General features: G+C 42.2%; 1 protein-coding gene across 8 annotated transcripts in view; it reads left to right on the top strand.

Moving 5' to 3' along the window:
• Nucleotides 1–19,935, top strand: part of LOC120537713 (guanine nucleotide-binding protein subunit alpha-11-like) — a 132,005-nt gene that overhangs the window by 89,034 nt on the left and 23,036 nt on the right. For 3 of the 8 annotated variants that reach the window (XM_039766855.1, XM_039766854.1, XM_039766859.1), the window contains exon 2: nucleotides 11,786–11,970. In XM_039766855.1, coding sequence (XP_039622789.1) covers nucleotides 11,786–11,970 — 185 coding nt within the window. Of the gene's footprint in view, nucleotides 1–2,799; nucleotides 2,984–3,007; nucleotides 3,104–3,245; nucleotides 5,486–9,529; nucleotides 9,788–11,785; nucleotides 11,971–19,935 lie in introns of those variants that run through there. The other 5 variants (XM_039766852.1, XM_039766856.1, XM_039766860.1 and 2 more) reach the window with 5 other exon arrangements.

The following is a 19,935-nucleotide window of genomic DNA, read 5'->3' as shown; positions in this document are numbered from 1 at the left end:
CTATTCCAGATTTTAGGTGCATAGCAGCAGAAGGCCATCCGCCTCACCACTTCTTTTAAGTTTTGTTCTTGGAATTCTAAGGAGACACTCATTTGAGGATCTGAGGTTACGATTTGGAATATAAGGTGTCAGACATTCCGATATATAAGATGGGGCGAGATTATTTAAGGCTTTGTAAACCATAAGCAGAATTTTAAAGTCAATCCTGAATGACACAGGTAACCAGTGTAGTGACGCTAAGACTGGTGTGATGTGTTCTGATTTTCTTTTCCTAGTTAGGATTCTAGCAGCTGCATTCTGCACTCGTTGCAAGCGATTTATATCTTTTTTGGGTAGTCCAGAGAGGAGTGCGTTACAGTAATCTAGTCGACTGAAAACAAACGCGTGAACTAATTTCTCAGCATCTTTCAGTGATATAAGAGGTCTAACTTTACTTATGTTTCTTAAGTGAAAAAATGCTGTCCTAATGATCTGATTAATATGTGATTTAAAATTCAGTTTACAGTCAACAATCACCCCTAAGCTTTTTACCTCCGTCTTGACTTTTAATCCTAATGTATCCAGTTTGGATGACAGTAAAAAAGAATTAATAGATTAAATGAATTGCAGAAAAAAAATAATCCCAGAGAAATGGTACATATGTAAAATATCAGGTTTATTTCTGTACAATAACGGTAGATTCTTGACTATTTTAATACTACGATCTCTTGTAAATAATACAAGAAAAATACAAAGTTTACAACAGGCGAGTTCTGTGAGAAATAATGCGTTTTACTGTAATTTGCCGTTAAATTAACAGGGTCTGTTTTTTTTTAAAGAATAACATACAGTATTTTTTACAGAATAAAAGCGTAAATTTGAACAGATTTTTCTGTATTTTTGATTAGTAAATGTCACTGTTATCCATCCATTTTCTAACCCGCTGAATCCGAACACAGGGTCACGGGGGTCTGCTGGAGCCAATCCCAGCCAACACAGGGCACAAGGCAGGAACCAATCCTGGGCAGGGTGCCAACCCACCGCAGGACACACACAAACACACCCACACACCCAGCACACACTAGGGCCAATTTAGAATCGCCAATCCACTTAACCTGCGTGTCTTTGGATTGTGGGAGGAAACCGGCGCGCCCGGAGGAAACCCACGCAGACACGGGAGAACATGCAAATTCCACGCAGGGAGGACACGGGAAGCGAACCCGGGTCTCCTAACTGCGAGGCAGCAGCGCTACCACTGCGCCACCGTGCCGCCCATGTCACTGTTAATTAAACGGTAAATTAAGATTTTATGATTTACAGTTTTTTACCTTCTCAATTTTACATGTATTCACCGTTAAAATCACAGGCATTTTTAACAGTGCTGATCTTCAAGAGAAACGCCACCCCATCTCGTGGTCTGGTATCCAGCCCCTTATCTCTGAGACCTTAATGCCCCCACACACAACATTCCTCCCGTTAATTATTCCGACATGTATGCACAACTTGCGTGAAACTCCACGAGTGGCCTAACCTTGCTCTTTGAATGGCCAAAACTCCACACTACACCACCCTCACTCATGACTAGCAGCAAAGGGTGGGTTAACGCTGTGTTCCATTTACCATCAAAGCCGAATGCTGGTGTTAGGAATGACGTTATACCTGAGGTGACCACATTCCAGTAAAATATTTAGAAAAACAATACGGATGACTCCAGGAAAACCTTTGATCTGCTTGCTCTTTCGGAATACTCGCAATATTCTGTGCATTTAAATACCATAGCAACATGTCCATAGACAGAGACTGTACACTACAGAAGAGCTAATTAACAGTATAATAGCACAGCTCTCACTAAAGTTTAGGGTGTACGGATTGGTGTCATGTTCTGAAGTCAGACACACTTAAGACTTGACAGCACATTGGTAGCTGTAGGCAGCGGAGCATGTGCCCTTTCAGTAGCACAAATAGCGCCCCTTTATGTATACTTTAATTTAAAGTATACATAAGGTAAGCTTATTTTAAGGAGCAGGTGCCCCTTTGTCTACGGAGCGATGCCACTTTCATAAAAGGTGTCCTGCAGGTAAAAACGCCTACTTGGTATCATTATAGTTTGATGACTTTCAAAGTTTCCACCGCAGTGTCAGGAGGAGATGGGTGCAACTCCACGATTAAGTAGCTCTGCTGGACATCCAGTTGGATTGCAGGTTTTTGTTACTGGGTTTAATTGAGTTGAATCAGATAACTGTCCCCAGACTCTGATCTTAATCATAGTGTAACCAGGCGTCATCACTGACTTATCATATAAAGCCACAAGCTCCTCAAGGAGTGAAGCTCTGGCAGGGCCGTCTTAACAGGATCATCGTACCGGGACCCTGTTTTGACAGCAAAACAGAAACATACACAGGCATCAGAAACATCATGGGCTCCTGGCCAGTGCCCATACGTTAAGACATCCCTGAGCTCTGGAGGTCCACAGCTAGAGTTTATTGGGCTGAGAGAGCATGCCCCTTATCTTTTATAAATGGCACCCTATAGGCGGCCTCCTGTGTCGCCTAATAGACTGACTGGCTCTGCAGTCGTGAAAAAAACGTGCAAACTGTACAGGGATAAGGGTCAGGCACAGGGTTCAAACCTGGCCTACGTCCCTCACCCGGGCCAGCAATTGGCAGCTACAGTCTTGGCTCTAACTGTAGGAAGTGGTAATTGCATATTTTGTTAAAACAGCCTATTAAAATATTGCAATGTTGATTATATTGGTATTCCACTCAACGATTTAGGTAATTATTTAAGATTAGCAAAAATTTGTGGTGTCGTGAAAAGAAAAAAAGGGGACTCAACATATAGCACAAATTGGTTTCCTGGTTTGTGTTGCGTTTGTGTTTACTGAGCGGCTCGTTATTACCAGTCAGCTGCTCCCCGGGCAAAAATGAAAGTGTGGCCAGGTGTCCGTGCGAGGCGATGGTGCGGAATAATTAAGAAAAGCATCCGAAGCATCTGATCAGCCCAGGTACTGCGAATTTCTGAAATGCCGAAAGGTGTATGAGACTAGTCTGCTTATTGTTTGTGACTTACACCGCTCTCAGATTTCTGCTTTACTCCGCTTACAATGGACAGGTTGGTGCCGCAGGTATGTCTTACCTTTGCTTAATAATAATTAAAAAATGCACAAAATTGCATCTGAAAAGAGGATGTTAATCCGCATGATTCAATTCTGTTCCACTTCTAAAAAAAGAAGTGAACTCTTCTCTTGTTTTGTTTAATTTCCTTAGGCTATCTAACCGACATTGTGAAGTAATAAGGGTGCGCGCGAGCTCACTCTCACGCAGACTCAGCCACAGCCCCGCCTCTGAGGATAATTACACTGAAGTGTTTTAAGAATCGCTTCACCTTAACAGCTCACCTCAGTCGCGGAGCTGAAACATGCAGTCGGTCTCGTTCGAGCCGCTGTGGTGACCTCGCCTTTATACAAGACCTCAACCGGAGACAGTGAACAGAAAAATCTGTCAAGAAACCAAAGTAAAGAAGTAGCCCCCTGTTACCAGACGATACTACAGAAGACAAGATTTGTTTAATACAGCAAACTACCGAAAGACTGCTCGGATTATCTCACTGGGACACCAGCAAGGAGTGACATCAAGAACACTTCACTGGGCGACAACAAAGACATTGAGTAACTCAGGTTAGCATCTTGGAGTGAGTCATTAACACAGCACCCAGTGGGAAACACATCAGCAATAAGAGGGTCTCTCCTGGTACTGAGTAATAGAAAAGGGGGCTCCCGTTCACCTCACAGACACATCACCTAGCAGTAAATGTCATCTGTTATTGTGTGTCTCATTTGAGTAACACTTTAATGCAGAGAGAGAAAGCTGTCCAGACCGTAATGAAAGAAGCCTCACTGAAGAGAGTGTGCCAGTCAACTACCCAGTGCATCATCTAGGATTGAGTGCCATCTGGTAACTCATTAAGACACAAGCAAAGTGTGTGTCTCATCCGGACAATCCATCCACCTAGGAGGTGGGAAGACAAGCTCATCTGAGAAATACATTATTGAGACAATGGGTCAGCATATCATCTAGGACTGAGTGTGATCTGTCAACTCACCTACATGAAGAGGGATGGGTGACCTCTCACCATTCAACTGACCAGCACATCATCTTGGGATTAAACTCTCTGATTAACACAGTGACATAAGAGTGACAACAGTGCCTCATCTGAGTACCTGTCAACTGCCCAGCATATCATCTAAGACCATCTATTAATTTATTAATACATAAGAAAAGTGTCTGTGTCTCGTCTGGGCAATGCATTCACCTAAGGGTGTAAATTGACCAAAACATCAGTGAGGAGACGCGCTTATCTAAGTAACCCATTTTCGAGTCCACTGTCTAGGACGTCATCAAGGATTGGAGGTCATCAGTTAACTCCGTAACACGAGAGTGACAGCAGTGCCTCATGTGCGTTATCTCACTGAGGTGAATGTGCCACCCATCACCTGACCAGCTCATGATCTGAGAAAGAAGTCTTATCTGTTGGCTCGTTACCACAAGAGTGAGGATTGTGTCTTACCTGGGATACAGATCATCAAGGACTGGGCCTCACAAGTGGAATAGCGAAGGGAGTGTTAGAGCTGTTACCTCAAAACGATGGAGAGCAGCCCTTTTTCTCTGTAAACTCACGGTAAGTCTTCTTGGCTCCTAAAGTGGGAAACACATCATGGATGAGTGTGTCGTCTCCTGAGCCTGTTATAAATGAGAGGACTTCACCTACTGTCTTGTGCCATTTCATTAACCTAACTGGGGCAGGAGCCTCGACTGGATAGCATATCAGCGAGAGATTTCCCATAATGATCAGTTCACGGGCAACATCAGCTAAAAGAAAAGTCCTATCCATAAGTGGACACTGAAATGGGTGTCTTAATCGGGGAGTGTCACAGAAAAAAAGACATCTTAACCCAGCAGCTGGGAAGCTTTCTGGATTTGATCTCCACCTTTCATGGAGTGAGGGGTCTCACAGTGATTGTGGGAAACCTCAACCAAACAAGTTGACACATGGATCCTGTGACAACATCCACCGTGTGACACACTGCCCTCAGGATTTATTTCTGTTTTTACTACCTTTATGGACGTTTACTTTGAAGATTGGACCAACTTTGTTCCAAATTGAGTGGTATTTTGGGTAATATCTTCTGAATGATAATTAGCTTCACAGTAATTAGATAATAATCTATAAAGCACATTTCTTCAAGAAAGCTGAGGCTCAGAAGCACTCGTCCGTGTCTTTGGCTTGACCTTTTTCGTTGCTTCATGGACATTGTGTTGCCACCCGTCAGCTTCAGCGGAGATCATGGGAGGCTGCTGCTGGTCATGTTCCCTCTGCTGCTTTCGTAAATGTTCCTTTTGGCTTTCACCTGAAGAGAAAAGCGTCATCGAGATTAACCGGAATATCAACAGGATGCTGAAGGAGCAGAAGAAACAGGAAAGTCACGGCATTAAAATTCTGTTATTAGGTAACCTGTTACAGATTCCAGCTGGGATAAATGATTGGGCTTCCTCGGGGTTTAAAAATGAGCAGCGGGTATAACTCACATGTGCCAATTACGTCCCCTGGGTAAATTGACAACTTAGGTCTATCTGAGGTGGGAACTTGGCCGGCTTTTTCATTGGTGGGTTGGCACTGTGGAAAGCACTGCTGTCCTCCTGGCCTAAGTCTGAATCCTGCACTTGGTTACTGTTTGTCGGTGTGCAGTTTGTATGTTGTCCCCATGTCTGTGTGGGCTTTGACCCAGGCACTTGAGTTTTCCTCCCACATCTCCAAAGACATGCTAGTTAGAATAACTGGCAGACACAAACTGCTGTTGCATGTGTCTGGGTGTCTGAATGGGTCCTGCAACAGGCTGGCACCTCATCCAGAGCTCTGGATTGGAGTAACCAGGTCTGCTTCATTTGTTTTCCTCCTTATATCGTAATGTAATGAAGACAATGTGTAAGATCCCAAGCTTCCATCCATCTATTTTCTGACATCATTTGATCAAATACATGGTCAGAGGGAACCCTAATTCATCATGGTGCCAGTTCATGACAGGGCACTGTTTCTCTCACTCACACAACATTCAGGCTAGTTTAGCGGCGGTGCAACACTAGAGGGCGCTGTCGCTCCTCTACCCCGACAGACAAATGTTCAGAACACCAGGTAAAAGAACAAAAAGATGCTTTAATGCTTCCTTTTCCTGTAACAGTGCCTCTAAGTACCCCAACCACCATGCACAGGCAAATAATAATATTAATAAATACAATAATTATTCTCAATTCTCTCTTCCACACCTCTCAGCAAGCTCTGTGAACTACCTCCCTCACTTGCTGGTTTCCCAACATTCCTTTATATAGTCCTTGACTCGGAAGTGTTTCCGTTCTTCCTCACACGTGACTTGCCAGCACTTCCGGGTGGAGGGCTTGAGTTTTCTTCAGCCCGGAAGTATTTCGGGGCTTCTGTCCCCATGACTTGGGCTATACGGAAAGTAAAAATCCCCTGGTCTCCCTGCAGCATCTCCTGGTGGCACCCACAGTACCCAGCAGGGCTGTGAAGCCAAACTCCAGATTCCACGGTGCCCTGCAGGAATCCAGGGCACCGCTAAGCTGCAGGGAAACTGCCATCTAGCGTCCTGGGGAAGGCAATGTCCAAAATTAGCTGCCTTCCCCGTCCTTCCAATCTTTTGGTTGAGCTGCCGGCCATCAATGACACTGGCCATTACTGCTGCTAATGGACATGACTTCTCTTTTTCATTTTAATTGACTCACTTTTTAAAGATACAGCAACCTTGATTTTTTTTTATTTTTTGAAAGAAAAAGTGAAAATTTCGTCTGCTGTGATTCTCAAAACATTCTGATGATGCTCTTTCTCATAAAAGAGAAAAAAAATTTTGGAAATGTGTGATGTGGCAGCATGAGAGCACCAAGCAGCTAGACCCCTTAACTAATGTGTTTCACTAACAACTGAATCAGGGGGTCTAATTAAGAGATCAGTTCGGAAACAAAAACACCAGCTCTCCAGAAACTGAGCTTGAGACCCCCAACTTTAGCTCTTGTACTCTTTACTTCTCTGCATTTGTTGGTTGCTGCTTAATCTGACTTAATACGACGATATGACTAAATGTTTTGAATCGTAAAAGGAAATCATTTAAAATGAAAGAGAGAGGAGTCTGTGTGGCATTAGCAGCAGTAGCTGGCTGCTAATTAAGAAATTTGCTGAAACAAAGACCTGCAGCTCTCCGGGGTCCGAGTGTAAAACCCCCACCATAGTGACTACACACTAGGAGGGGGAAGCCCAAGGTTCACCTTTCAGTGTCCACCACTGACTCCTTGTGTGACACCACTTAGCCCACTCCTACCCCATCTTACTGTTATGACCGACTCTAGATCTGTTTCTTAAACTCAGCTTGTCTTCTTTAATTTGGTTCAGATGACTTAATCAAATCCTGCCCTAATTACCCACTTGTTGAGCTTCCCACCGTTATTAAATTACCTGGGTTCATGCACATTTTAAAAGGAAGCTTGTTTGGGTTTTAGGATGGAGAGTAGTGATGGGAAAATAAAGCCTTATGAAGCTTTGAGGCTTTGTTTCTGTTTGTGCCAAAAAAGATTCAAAGCTTTGAAGCCTCAGCGCTAGCATGAACAGCGACATCTGGTGGTTAACTGAGGTCAAGGCAATCTCTCAAGAGTGCAAGTGAAGCAGCGCTCACTGTTTCAGTCTCATGTCACCAGTAAAAGGTCAGAAAAGTATGTGTTCATTTTATTCTACTAAGGTCCTTGTCCATTTGTACTATTTAACTTTTGAACACCATTTTCCACTGTTAGTTGCCATCTGTCACCAAAGCTCTCCAAATTTTTCTCTCCTCACAACCCAACATTGTTGAATGAGAATGATGCATTTTACATAGGCTACCTGTTAATTTAGTGCCAAAGCTGTCAAACCGAAGAAATGCTGTCAAACCAATGAAGTGTGCTGTGAAGCTCTAATGGCGCTCAAAGCTTCAAACATCACGGGTCACATGATAGCGGAGTTTTGACACAAGCTCCGACACAGTGATTCAACTCACTTTGCTTCAGATTGACTGACACAAGCTTTGATGCTTTGGTATCATTTTTCCCATCTCTAGTGGAGAGAGAGGGGGAGAGAAAGAGAGAGGGAGGGATGGATGGATTTGGGTTTCACAGAGCAAGTTATGGAGTGTTGGGGTTGGATAGCCTGACTTTGGTTATTTTTTCTTCTTATTGCTTGTTGCAAGCTGAGGATGGACAGGATTAGAAATTAGTACTTTAGAGGGTCAGCTCAAGTTGGACGGTTGGGAGACAAAGTCAGAGAGGCGAGATTGTGTTGGTTTGGACATGTGCAGAGGAGAGATGCTGAGTATATTGGAAAAAAGGTGCTAAGGATAGAGCTGCCAGGTAAGAGGAAAGAAAGCAAGGCCTAAGAGAAGTTTTATGGATGTGCTGAGAGAAGAAGATATGAAGGTGATGGGGGTAACAGAACAAGATGGAGAGGACAGGAAGATATGGAAAAAGATGATCCGCTGTGCCAACCCCTAACGGGAGCAGCCGAAAAAGAAGAAGCCAGCCATCTATGTGATAAATGTGGACAGTGTGTGTCTAGCTGTGTAAACTTTGTTTAGCTAGATAGCAGTTAGAAGTTAATGTTGTCCTCCTGCCTTGTTTCTATTTTGTGTGTAACTTTCTCCATATTCTGTGAGGTTTTTCTTTTTGAGTCTTTTTAGGTAGTTTGGTTTAGTTATTTTTTTCTGTGTTTTGTCTCCCTCCCTCTGTCTCTCACTTGTGTAGTCTTGGCCTTTTTGGTAGGCTGTAACACTTACAAATATTGGGAAAAACTGTGCACCATGCTTATGGATGGTGCTATATACAGTGCCCTCCATAATGTTTGGGATAAAGGCAATTTTTTTCCTTCATTTCCCCCTCTGCTCCACAGTTTAAATGAAACAATTCAGACATTGTGATTGAAGAGCACATTGCACACTTTCATTTAAGGGGATTTGCAGACATTTCGGTCACACCATGTAGAAACGACAGTACTTTTTATTTCAGGACACCATAATGTTTGGACTGCGGTGGGTTGGCACCCTGCCCAGGATTGGTTCCTGCCTTGTGCCCTGTGTTGGCTGGGATTGGCTCCAGCAGACCCCCGTGACCCTGTATTTGGATTCAGCGGTTAGAAAATGGATGGATGGATAATGTTTGGACACAGCAATGGCATGCCTATTAAAGCCGTTGTCATATTTAGTTCTTGGTCGTTTATCACTTGCATGTGATGACTGCTTGAAGTCTGTGACATCTCCAGGTGCTGAGGGTCTTCTCTGGTGATGCTCTGCTAGGCCTCTACTGTAATACGGCCATCTTCAGCTCCTGCTTGTCTCCTTAAGTCTTCTCTTAGGCATATGGATGTCCTGCTCAATTGGATTTAAATCGGTTGACTGGCTTGGCCATTAAAGAATTTTCCATTTTTTAGCTTTGAAAAACTAATGTGCTGCTTATTGTAGGATGAAGTGCCTTCCAATGAGTTTGGAAGCATTTACTGGACTTTGAGCAGATCAGATGTTTCTACACACCTCAGAATTCCGTGTGCGTCTGCCGTCTGCAGTTTCAGCATTATTGAAGAGAAGTATGCCAGGACCTGTGGCAGCCATACATGCCCAAGTCATAACACCCCCAGCTCCATGTGTAACAGATAAGGTGGTTGACTTTTGGATCTCAAGCAGTTCCTTTTGGTCTCTACATTTTGCTCCTACCATCACTCTGATCAGGTTCGTCTTTGTCTTCACTCTCTGTCTTGTTTTCATGCCTTGTCCGAAATGAGGTGAAGGCGAGACGATTTTTAAGTATGCAGGGGAACTTTATTTAACACTGGTCTTACATCCACAGCATCCGTGCTCTATGTGAAACTCTAAACAAAACACAAAGATGAGGTCCCTATTTCTGGTGCTTTCTTTATGACATAGGTGCCTACAAAATGCCTGATAACAATAATACATTTCAATGATATATCTTAAAACAAAGCTGCACATATATATATTCATATTTTGCTGATACATAAATGTTACACTGTCCACAAGACCTTTTCCCAGAATTCTGCAGGGTCTTTGAAGTCCTTTTTCACAAACTGTTATCTGGCCCTCCTGTTTTTGTAGTTTGTATCTTGCAGTGTGGCCTCCTCTGTGTTTCTTCTCATGAAGTCTTTTGCTGACAGTCGTCTCTAACACACACACACATCTGCCCTCGTTGACTGTTTCTGATCTGTCACACAGGCGTTTGATTCTTTTTCTTTACCATTGTGAGGATTCTTCTGTCATCAGCGGTGGAGGTCTTTCTTGGCCTACTAGCCCCTTTGTGATTACTGAGCTCATCAGTGTGCTCTTTATTCTTAATGATATTCCAGATAGTTGACTTTGGTCATCCTGAGGTTTTACCGATGTATCTAATGGTTTTATTCTCATATTTCAGCCTTATAATGGCTTTTTTGATTCTCTGTTGGCACAGCTTTTGTCCTCGTATTGAACAATGTCAATTAAAGACCCTGAAGGATAGAAACAAGGTGAGGTATCTTATGAAACAATGAAACACCCCTGAGGAATCACAAACACCTCTGCTGCCAATTGTCACAAACATTATGGTGCCATGAAGTAGGGGGGGCGATGCAAAAAAAGTGAGGTGTGACTGAAATGTCTGCAAATCCACTTAAATGAAAGTCTGCAATGTGCACTTTAATCATGATGTCTGAATTGTTTGATATCCATCCATCCATCCATTTTCCAACCCGCTGAATCCGAACACAGGGTCACGGGAGTCTGCTGGAGCCAATCCCAGCCAACACAGGCCACAAGGCAGGAACCCATCCCGGGCAGGGTGCCAACCCACCGCAGGACACACACCAAGCACACACTAGGGCCAATTTAGAATCGCCAATCCACCTAACCTGCATGTCTTTGGACCGTGGGAGGAAACCGGAGCGCCCGGAGGAAACCCATGCAGACATGGGGAGAACATGCAAACTCCACGCAGGGAGGACCCGGGAAGTGAACCCGGGTCTCCTAACTGCGAGGCAATTGTTTGATATGTAATTTGAAATTATGGAGCAGAGGGGTAAAATCAAGGAAAATAGAATTTTGTCCCAAACATTAAAGAAGGCACTTTAAGAAGTTGTCGTTAGCAGTCACTAACAAGCAAGGTTCCACATTGCCCTTGGCTGTTAGAGTTTAAGTAGCCATTCTTTAGAGACTTTATAATCATGCCTTGTCTCATAGAGATGTACTGGCATCCTGCCCAGGTGTTGTTCTGCTCCCTGAGTTTGCTGGGTGGCCTCCAGCTTCCCTGTGACCCTGATCGGGTTGAAGCAGGTTTAGCTAATGGTTGGATGGTAGGACGTTATATTATTTGTGCCAGTGCTACTAGGGTGTTGTACTGTGTTAGCCATTATGGATGTAGTGAGAAGTCAAGCAAACTGACTCCTTTTATTGGCTAACTGAACAGATTACAATATGCAAGCTTTCGGGCCCCTTCTTCAGGGAAGATCTTGAGCACAGAGCCTGACTTCCCCCAAAAGCTTGCATATTGTAAACTTTTTTGTTAGCCAATAAAAGGAGTCATTTTGCTTGACTTGTGCCAGTGGTTAATCATAACTGCCTGAGTAGCTAATGCATCAACAAATGAAAGTTCCTCCTGGTGCTTTTATTACACTCCTAATAAGGGGGGTTTACTTATTAGCCATTCTGATTGATTTGCTGCATTTTGTGGTCCCTATCCAGGAACTGGTGAGAGCGGGAAGACCACTTTCATTAAACAGATGCGCATCATCCATGGAGATGGGTACTCCAGTGAACAATGCCAGGCCTTCAAGAGGCTTATCTACCAGAACATATACACTGCCATGAAGTCCATGGTCCAGGCGATGGACACGCTCAAACTTTCCTACATCCTCCCTGGTAATGAGGTACAAATACAATTCATCCCTTCAGCTTGTAGCAGTAATAAGGTTTCTTAATTATATTTTTTTTCTCTGCTTATTTTGCCACTGTGATTTTAGTAATATATTAGGGGGGCGCATCTCAAAGTCCCAAACCCGTGCCACAACTACAAATACACAGTCTTGGGTTCAAGTTATTTTATTTTACAAAGTACTTTTTCACAGGCTATTCACATAAACAATTCTTCTTTTTCTTTATTAATTCCTTCTCTTTCTCTTCCACTCCTCCCAGATGAGTTTTGTTCGACTCCACTCCCGACTCTCTGGCTGAGGCGGAGAAGCCCCTTTTTTAGCCTGGACCCCCAGAGTGCTTCAGCTGTAATAACACTGCCACCAAAAAACACTTCTGGGCCTATTGTAATATAAATTTGCATCTATAGAATTTGAAAAGGGACCCCCCACACACACACCCCCATCCCACCCTTCACATACAAGTCTGCTTACCTTGAACGGGGGTGCCACACCCCCCTACCCTCCAAAATTTTGTACATATATAAATTCACATTTGCAGACTTTAAAGGAGAACTACATACAATGGACAAAAAAACTTTAAAGGAAAAGGTTGAGTGAATGATGTAAAGAAAGGAAAATCATAAACATGATTCATAAATATCAAAAATGATAATAATATACACTCAGATTTCACATTGTTTGCACTGATTATTTATTTATTTATTTATAAAGCACTTTAAAAACAACATCAAGGCTGACCAAAGCGCTGTACAATAAAAAAAGGAAAACCCAACATATCAGACACACAAAACCGAAGGGTAAATGAAACAGAAACACATAAGAACTGAAAAGTTTCTTAATAAAAAGTATACAGATAGCCAACATATCATACTGGGTTAAAAGCCAGAGAGTAAAAGAGATACAACTGGTTTTGCTTCTTTTGGTTTTTTTTTTCTAATTGGAGCACAGACAGGTGAAGAAGTCACTTGCTCAGGGTCACACAGTCAGAAGTGGGATGTGAAAGCACAACGTCAGGGTTTGAAGTCCAAAACCTTAACCTCTGCTCTTCACTACCTGTCAATAATATTGGCTTTTGGCAAAAAAAAAAAAAAAAACCTGCAAGTATTATAAACAGAAAAAAAAACACAGTTAGTTAACCGATGGCACCATAATGGACACCCATTGTCTTACGATATTGCCCTGTCGAAGCCGGGTAGCACAGCTAGTGTATGTATTGTGGACATGTTGGAGCCGGACACCGACTGGCTGACACAGAAAGTCTTCAAATGCACACGTTTATTCACAACTCATAACCCTAAACGGCACACAATGTACCAATCACCCTAAAGCTCAATCTCTCTTGACTCCACTCTGCTTCTTCAGCCACTCCTCACTGGCAAGGTCCGTCCTTCTCCCACCCGACTCCGGCTTCCTGACTGGAGTGAGGAAGCCCCTTTTATTCAGTCCCCGGATGTGTCACAGATGGCCCCTGATTAACATCCGGCCACACTTCTGTGTGTGTTGGAAGTGCTGCAAGGGAATTCAGTCCTCTTTCCGGCAGCACTCCGGCACTCAGTGTATTCAAGTCCAGGGGCTAGCCAGGCGCCCCCTGGTGGTGGCCATGGTGGAGCATAGGGTTGGATCCCCCATCTCAGTGGCCCCCGTACAACCCAGGTGCGCTGCCCCCTTGTGGCCCAGGGAAAACCCTTCCTTCCTTCCAGTATTTCTGTACATCCGGCATCTCGGTGTGGCAAGGACCCTGGACATCTGTCAAAGTATATATAAATGTATTGTGGCCACCAGGAGGCACTCCAGCTCCTCAAACACCCAACACAAAGGCTCAGACAAAGATATAGAAGCACAAAGAGTCTTTATTTGTGGGAAACTCTTAAGCATTTCCCATGCCGCTACCACAAGTACAGCCAAGCACACAGTATACAGCATTCAGCAATATTTTTGTCTTCTTCTCCTCTCTCTGTCACTGCCACCTCCATTCCTCCTCACAAGCTTTGTCTTCCTTCGTTCCGACTCTGGCTCCCAGAACAATGGCAGGCAGCTCCTTTGATGTCCCTCTGGGAAGCTCTTCCAGTGTTCTGAAGCTGTTGTTCGGAAGCAGTTCTGGGTAAGGCGAGAGCCCGATAAAATAGGACTCACCAGTCCCTGCAGCACCCTATTGGTGCCACCCATGGAACCCAACAGGGCTGAGCCAACAAACTCCAACTCCCATGATGCCCTGTGGGAAACCATGTCACTGCTGCAACCCAGTGGGGCTGCCATCTAGCAGTCCAGGGGAAACAATGCCCTGTGCATGCTGTCTCCCCCTGTCCTGTCCTTCCATTATGAGAGCTTCCCAGCCAGGTAAAGACACCAACCGTCCCTCTCAGTATGTATATATGTATAAACTGTATGTACTGTGTGTGTGTGTGTTAATATGTACAATATACACAGTATATGTGTGTGCGTATTAATATATATGTGTGTGTTTGTATTAATATGTAAGTATGTGTGTGTGTTAATATATATGTGTGTGTTAATATGTAAATATGTGTGTGTATCTCGTATATACTGTATGTGTGTGTATTAATACAGTATATATATGTGTGTGTGAATGTATATTAATATGTATATATGTGTGTATGTATTAATTTGTATATATATATATGTGTGTGTGTTTACATAATATCCCCACAGTATATATACTGTAGTATGACCTATATATTATACCACTGTACATGAGTATGTGCTGCTTTGAAGCTGAAGTCCTCTACACAAACGCTAAACACCATTATGGATGTCTTGAGACAACACAGCAGCAGCAGCACTTTTTTGAAAAGCACATTCTAGAAACACTAAGGGCTTGTAGACCAGGACAGTGAGTTTAAATTGTCGAAGTGCATTTACTGAAGGCCGCGTGTGTTCACATCCTGTGGTGGTGACTTTCCATTTACCCAAGAGGGTCCAGCAGAGGAGATCTGCAGCTGAACTTCTCTAGAATTATCACTTGTGACATCTCGCCTTCTCACTTTGTTGCAATTATGTGAATTTCTCATCTTCATTTTCAGGAAAAAACACATGGGGGTGATGAAATTAAAGATACACTCTTTTTTTTGTGAAAATAAAAATCAAACTCTATGCATTATGTGTATATCACAACTCTTCAACTGTAATTTGACTGCAAAAATTCCATTTCTGTCTGCCGTGGTCAATATTATTTAATTTAAGTGACAGGTCAACATGAAGTGACACCTTTGCTCACTCGGGGTAGCATTGTTTTGTGTAAATTAATTCAAAGATTATGTCTTAATTTAAATCAAAAGTGGGAAACTGTGAGCATCAGAGGTAAGGGCTGTAATAATCAGTGGTGTGTGTGTCATGGAGAGTCTGGTGGGGTTACACTATACCCACATCAGCATTTTCGAACACACTCACCTGAGTCGTATACTTCTGAAAACGCCAGCTCAGCGCTGCAGTAGAGTTTAAAAACACAGAGTCAAATCGCGGTCTGATTGGTTTAGATTAGATAAACTGGATTACTCCGCCCTGATTGGACCCTGCACATGACGATGTCTCATTCTCAAACAAACATATTCCAACACAGCGGACACAGAGGGTTTACTCTCCATGGTGATTGTTCTGATGCTTACCTGTATGCATCTAAATTTCATTTTGTACACTTTGATTACAAATAATTTACCAGTCAGTACATTTTTACGATAAATGGTCGCTGTCGTTACCATCCCTTTAAAGGATTTTTTTCTGCTGATGTGCACATGCCCAGTGTTGGCGAACTTCTACATGATATGCGTTTTCGGTCGTTTTAGTGCGGAGGATACATTTTCGTAATTAATAATGTGACAACGCTGGTGTGGACGGAGATCGTTTTTATTTAAAAGCGGAGTTTTTTATGTGGACACAGACTTAGTGTGTGAAAACTCCTTTCTCGCCATCCTGAGAAGCCAGCCATGAAAGAAAGCGTGTATTGGGTGTGCGTGTGAGTGTGACAGAGAGCACAATGTTATAACCTGCCAGCAAAATGTCTGCCAAACACAACCATAAAAAATCACACAAAACGAACGTCTGTCCACCTCTTATTCTGTCAGACAGTACAACCACCAAAGGACAGGATCCAAAGATACTTCCACATACATGAGATTCTCGGCACTAAAAGCAGAAACACCAATGAACACCCATTCTGTAAATGGCGCGTGACGTGGCACAAACGTGACGGTCACCGCTCAGTGAAATGGAAAACCTCAGCAAGTCTTCCGGCTGATATGATCCCAAACATCTGTTTTTCAGTATCTTCTCAAAGGGCAAAGTGTGTTTTTTTTTAAGTAGTGTCCAATTTATGAGTGGTGATGCTGATGATGACTGTTCTAATGTAGTGAGGTGTACAAGTCGATGTATGGAATTTAAAAGTTCAAAGTTATGCCCAAAGCACTGAAAGACCTGGCCAAGAAAACTGGAAAGAGGCCAAGAGAGTCAGGCAGAAAGAACTTTTCTCAGACTCATTGAACATGTCGTGGAAATTGAAAACAAAACTGATTGGAAAGACAAAGCTGAGTTTGCCCGTATTAAGTAAGAGTCGAGATTCAAACAGGACTTAATGGTTGCACCACATCGCCATCTGCTGGAAATGGTGGAGACTGGCGCTGCCTCAGTTGGCCTGACGCTGATAATAACGGTCAGCTGAGGAAAATCTGCCAGAAAGACGCAACTCCTTCAGCAAAAGGCGTACGGGTCTCACAGTTTCAAGACATTGTTGATGAGAATCTTTTAATATTACAAGAAAATAGTTATAAATAACACTACAGTAGACAGCTCCCATCTACAATTATTCGTCATATTTACCTTGTAACACCAGCTCTTTGCAAATGTGCGTTTTGTAACCTTTGTGCACTTATTTTTTGAACGTGTTTAAGCAAAGTGGTTTGGTTTCTCGTTGTTTTTTCAGAGGACTGCTGGTGTTGATATTTTCTTAAAACACAACATAAAAATTTTGCTTTTTGATGAATCTGGAATATAAAAACATGGTATGTCTTTATTTATTACTAATGAATAATTCTGCATTCATAAATGTAAACAATCCAAGAAGAGACTCTCAAAAGCAGAAATTAAATATTGTATTAATACATTGGAAGGACTGAAAAACAAAACAGCTACAAACAATTATAAACTCTTGAATCGGTTTGTTTTTTTTTAATCTTCATTAATAAGACATTTAAATAAGACCCCTATAGATAAATAGATAAGTAGTACTTGATTTGTCCCGGAAGAGAAGTTTAGCTTTTTACTGAAGCTCAAGAAATATTATAACAACAATGACCCCTTCAAATACACATATGAATTACAAAAAAAGAAAACTTCTGATTTTGATAAAGATAAGTGAGACATCACAGTGAGCTGTAGTAAGGCATATATATAGCCACAGGTATTGACACAGTATTTTATTTTTTTATTATACTTTATTTGTCTGTAGAGACCCGCTAGTGTTACTTCACACACTTCTGCAGAATGATTTGTTTCCTATAAGTCCTCAATGCTGGTGTGTCACAGAGAGGGTGTGCAGCACTACTCATAATGGCACTCGGTTCTGTCTGCACTGGGTGTGTATTCATGTATGGATGTGTATGTGTGTATAATCAAGTCTCTACACGGTCTGCTCCATAAATGGACATTATGCCTGGCGCTGCTTCTGCGGTGCAACCTGAGCGGGTCTGACTTCATCTTACTGCCACCTGCAAGCCTCTCAGTGACAGCAGCAGCTCGCTGACATCCACGCCAGAAGTTATAGTGTGTGTGTTGTCACAAGAATAGACAAATGCCACAAAAAGGTTTGGGGTAGCCGCCCCCTATAATGTAAGTTGGTTTCAAAAAGAAAAGATTTTAGAGATCGTGGTCACACTGAGTTCAAGACAGAACTGATTTACAGGATACAAAATGGTGGCTTTAGGGTCGGACAAAGGAAGTGAGGTCAGCAGAGTCAGAACTGGAAGTGAGGGTCTGCAAAGAAAAGAGAAAGGGTTAGTGCACTCCGCCACCCCCTGGTCTGGCATGGAATTACCCTTATTTGAGCCCTTTAGCTGCCTCCCATGCACACATGTGTGACAGTGTATATTATTGTTTGTTTTTATTATATGGATTTATTTTGGAGTTTCTGTAAAATTTTACTTTCCCCTTAGGGGCAAAAAAATATCTAGCTAGCTATCTATCTATCTATCTATCTATCTATCTATCTATCTTATAGTGCCTTTCCTATCTATCTATCTATCTATCTATCTATCTATCTATCTATCTATCTATCTATCTATCTATCTATCTATCTAGTGCCTTTCCTATCTATCTATCTATCTATCTATTATATAGTGCCTTTCCTATCTATCTATCTATCTATCTATCTACTATCTATCTATCTATCTATCTATCTATCTATCTATCTATCTAGTGCCTTTCCTATCTATCTATCTATCTATCTATCTATCTATCTATCTATCTATCTATCTATCTATCTATTGTAAGAGAAAAGACAAGACATTATAAAAGTTTGGGGCACCTGAAGGCAAATCCATTATAACTGAAATGAAAATAAACATGTTAAACTAGTGGCGATGATAAAAAAATTACTTTTCAAATGTGTGTTTAAATCTTGACTGCCCTAAGATGGTGGCTCTTCCAGCTTTGAGGGCTTTTGGCTGGGAGATACGAGACCAGGCAGGCGGGTACAGGAAGTGACCTCAGTGGTGTTATAGCCGTTAATCTTCCAGTCTTAAGCGTGAGGAAGAGAAGAGACATCAGTCCACAGTGCCAGCCCCTGGATTGGTGGGTTATTACCATCACTAGAGTCCTTCAGCTGTCCCCTTAGACAAGGGTGTTGAATTTCAGTCCTGGTGGGTCGCAGTGGCTGCAGGTTTTCATTCTAACCATCTTCTTCATTAGTGACCAATTTTTGCTGCTAATTAACTTCTTTTGCCTTAATTTTAATTTGCTTGACTCAGGCCCCTTTGTCGTTTCTTTTTCCTTAAATAACAGTGAAACAAAAGAAGCTGCCACATGACCAACTCACCTGTGCCCGTAACACAATATTTGGAATTTAAAGAAAGGTGAAGGTCTCAGTAAGGTTGAACCCTCAGATCACCTAAACATTTTGACATTGGTGTTCTAGAAAAAACAGAAAGTCAACAGTTTTGGAAATGTCTGCTGTGGCAGAATGAGAGCAGCAACAAGCCATGGAATTAAATAACGGGTTTAATTAACAGCAAGAATTGGCTTCTTATTAAGAGACTGGTTGGAGTTTGAAGCCCCCAATTTAGCTGGTCATTTGTCAGCTCATTTCATGTCTCATGGCTGCCAATTAATGATGAAAATAATCAATTCAGAGGACTGAATCCTTAAAAACAGGGCTATTATAATGAAGGGAAAAGAAGTTAACTAGCAGTGAAAACGAGTCACTGATTAAGAAAAGAGTGAGAATGAAAAGCTGCAGCTACTGAAGCTCTCCCGGCCTGGAGTTGGACATCTTTGCCCTTAGCACACACACACACACACGGCAGTGTATGGTTAAAAGGTTATTTCCATGCTGAAAAGGAAAGAAAGTCAAAGACACCCTATGGCCTTCATCTCATTTAATGGTACCTTGATAAAAAGTATTACTTTCTAAACAAGTGGTAAATTGTATATATGTTGGAATCTAAAAGAAACTTTCAGGTTGTCTTAGAAATAAATTTTCTTTTATGAATGTACTATTAAATAATAATTGAAAATAAAGGCAGGACATTAGTAGTGTTGTAGATAGATGGCAGTCTGTCACATGAAATAACCTTAATTTCACAAAACAACAGTAGCTTGACTTATTTGTCATTTTGGCCCATTTGTAAACCCAGAAGTGAACTTTAGGAATGTCAGCACCTTGCATTTTGCTTGGTTTTTTGAATAGAATAACAGCTTTCAGCTGTGCTAATGCAAGTACAAAGGTTTCTCTAA

Source organism: Polypterus senegalus, chromosome 10, assembly GCF_016835505.1.
Source record: "Polypterus senegalus isolate Bchr_013 chromosome 10, ASM1683550v1, whole genome shotgun sequence".
Classification (NCBI taxonomy): domain Eukaryota; kingdom Metazoa; phylum Chordata; class Cladistia; order Polypteriformes; family Polypteridae; genus Polypterus; species Polypterus senegalus.
The sequence above is the reverse complement of the archived record's forward strand: the minus strand, read 5'-3'. Positions and strand labels throughout refer to the sequence as shown.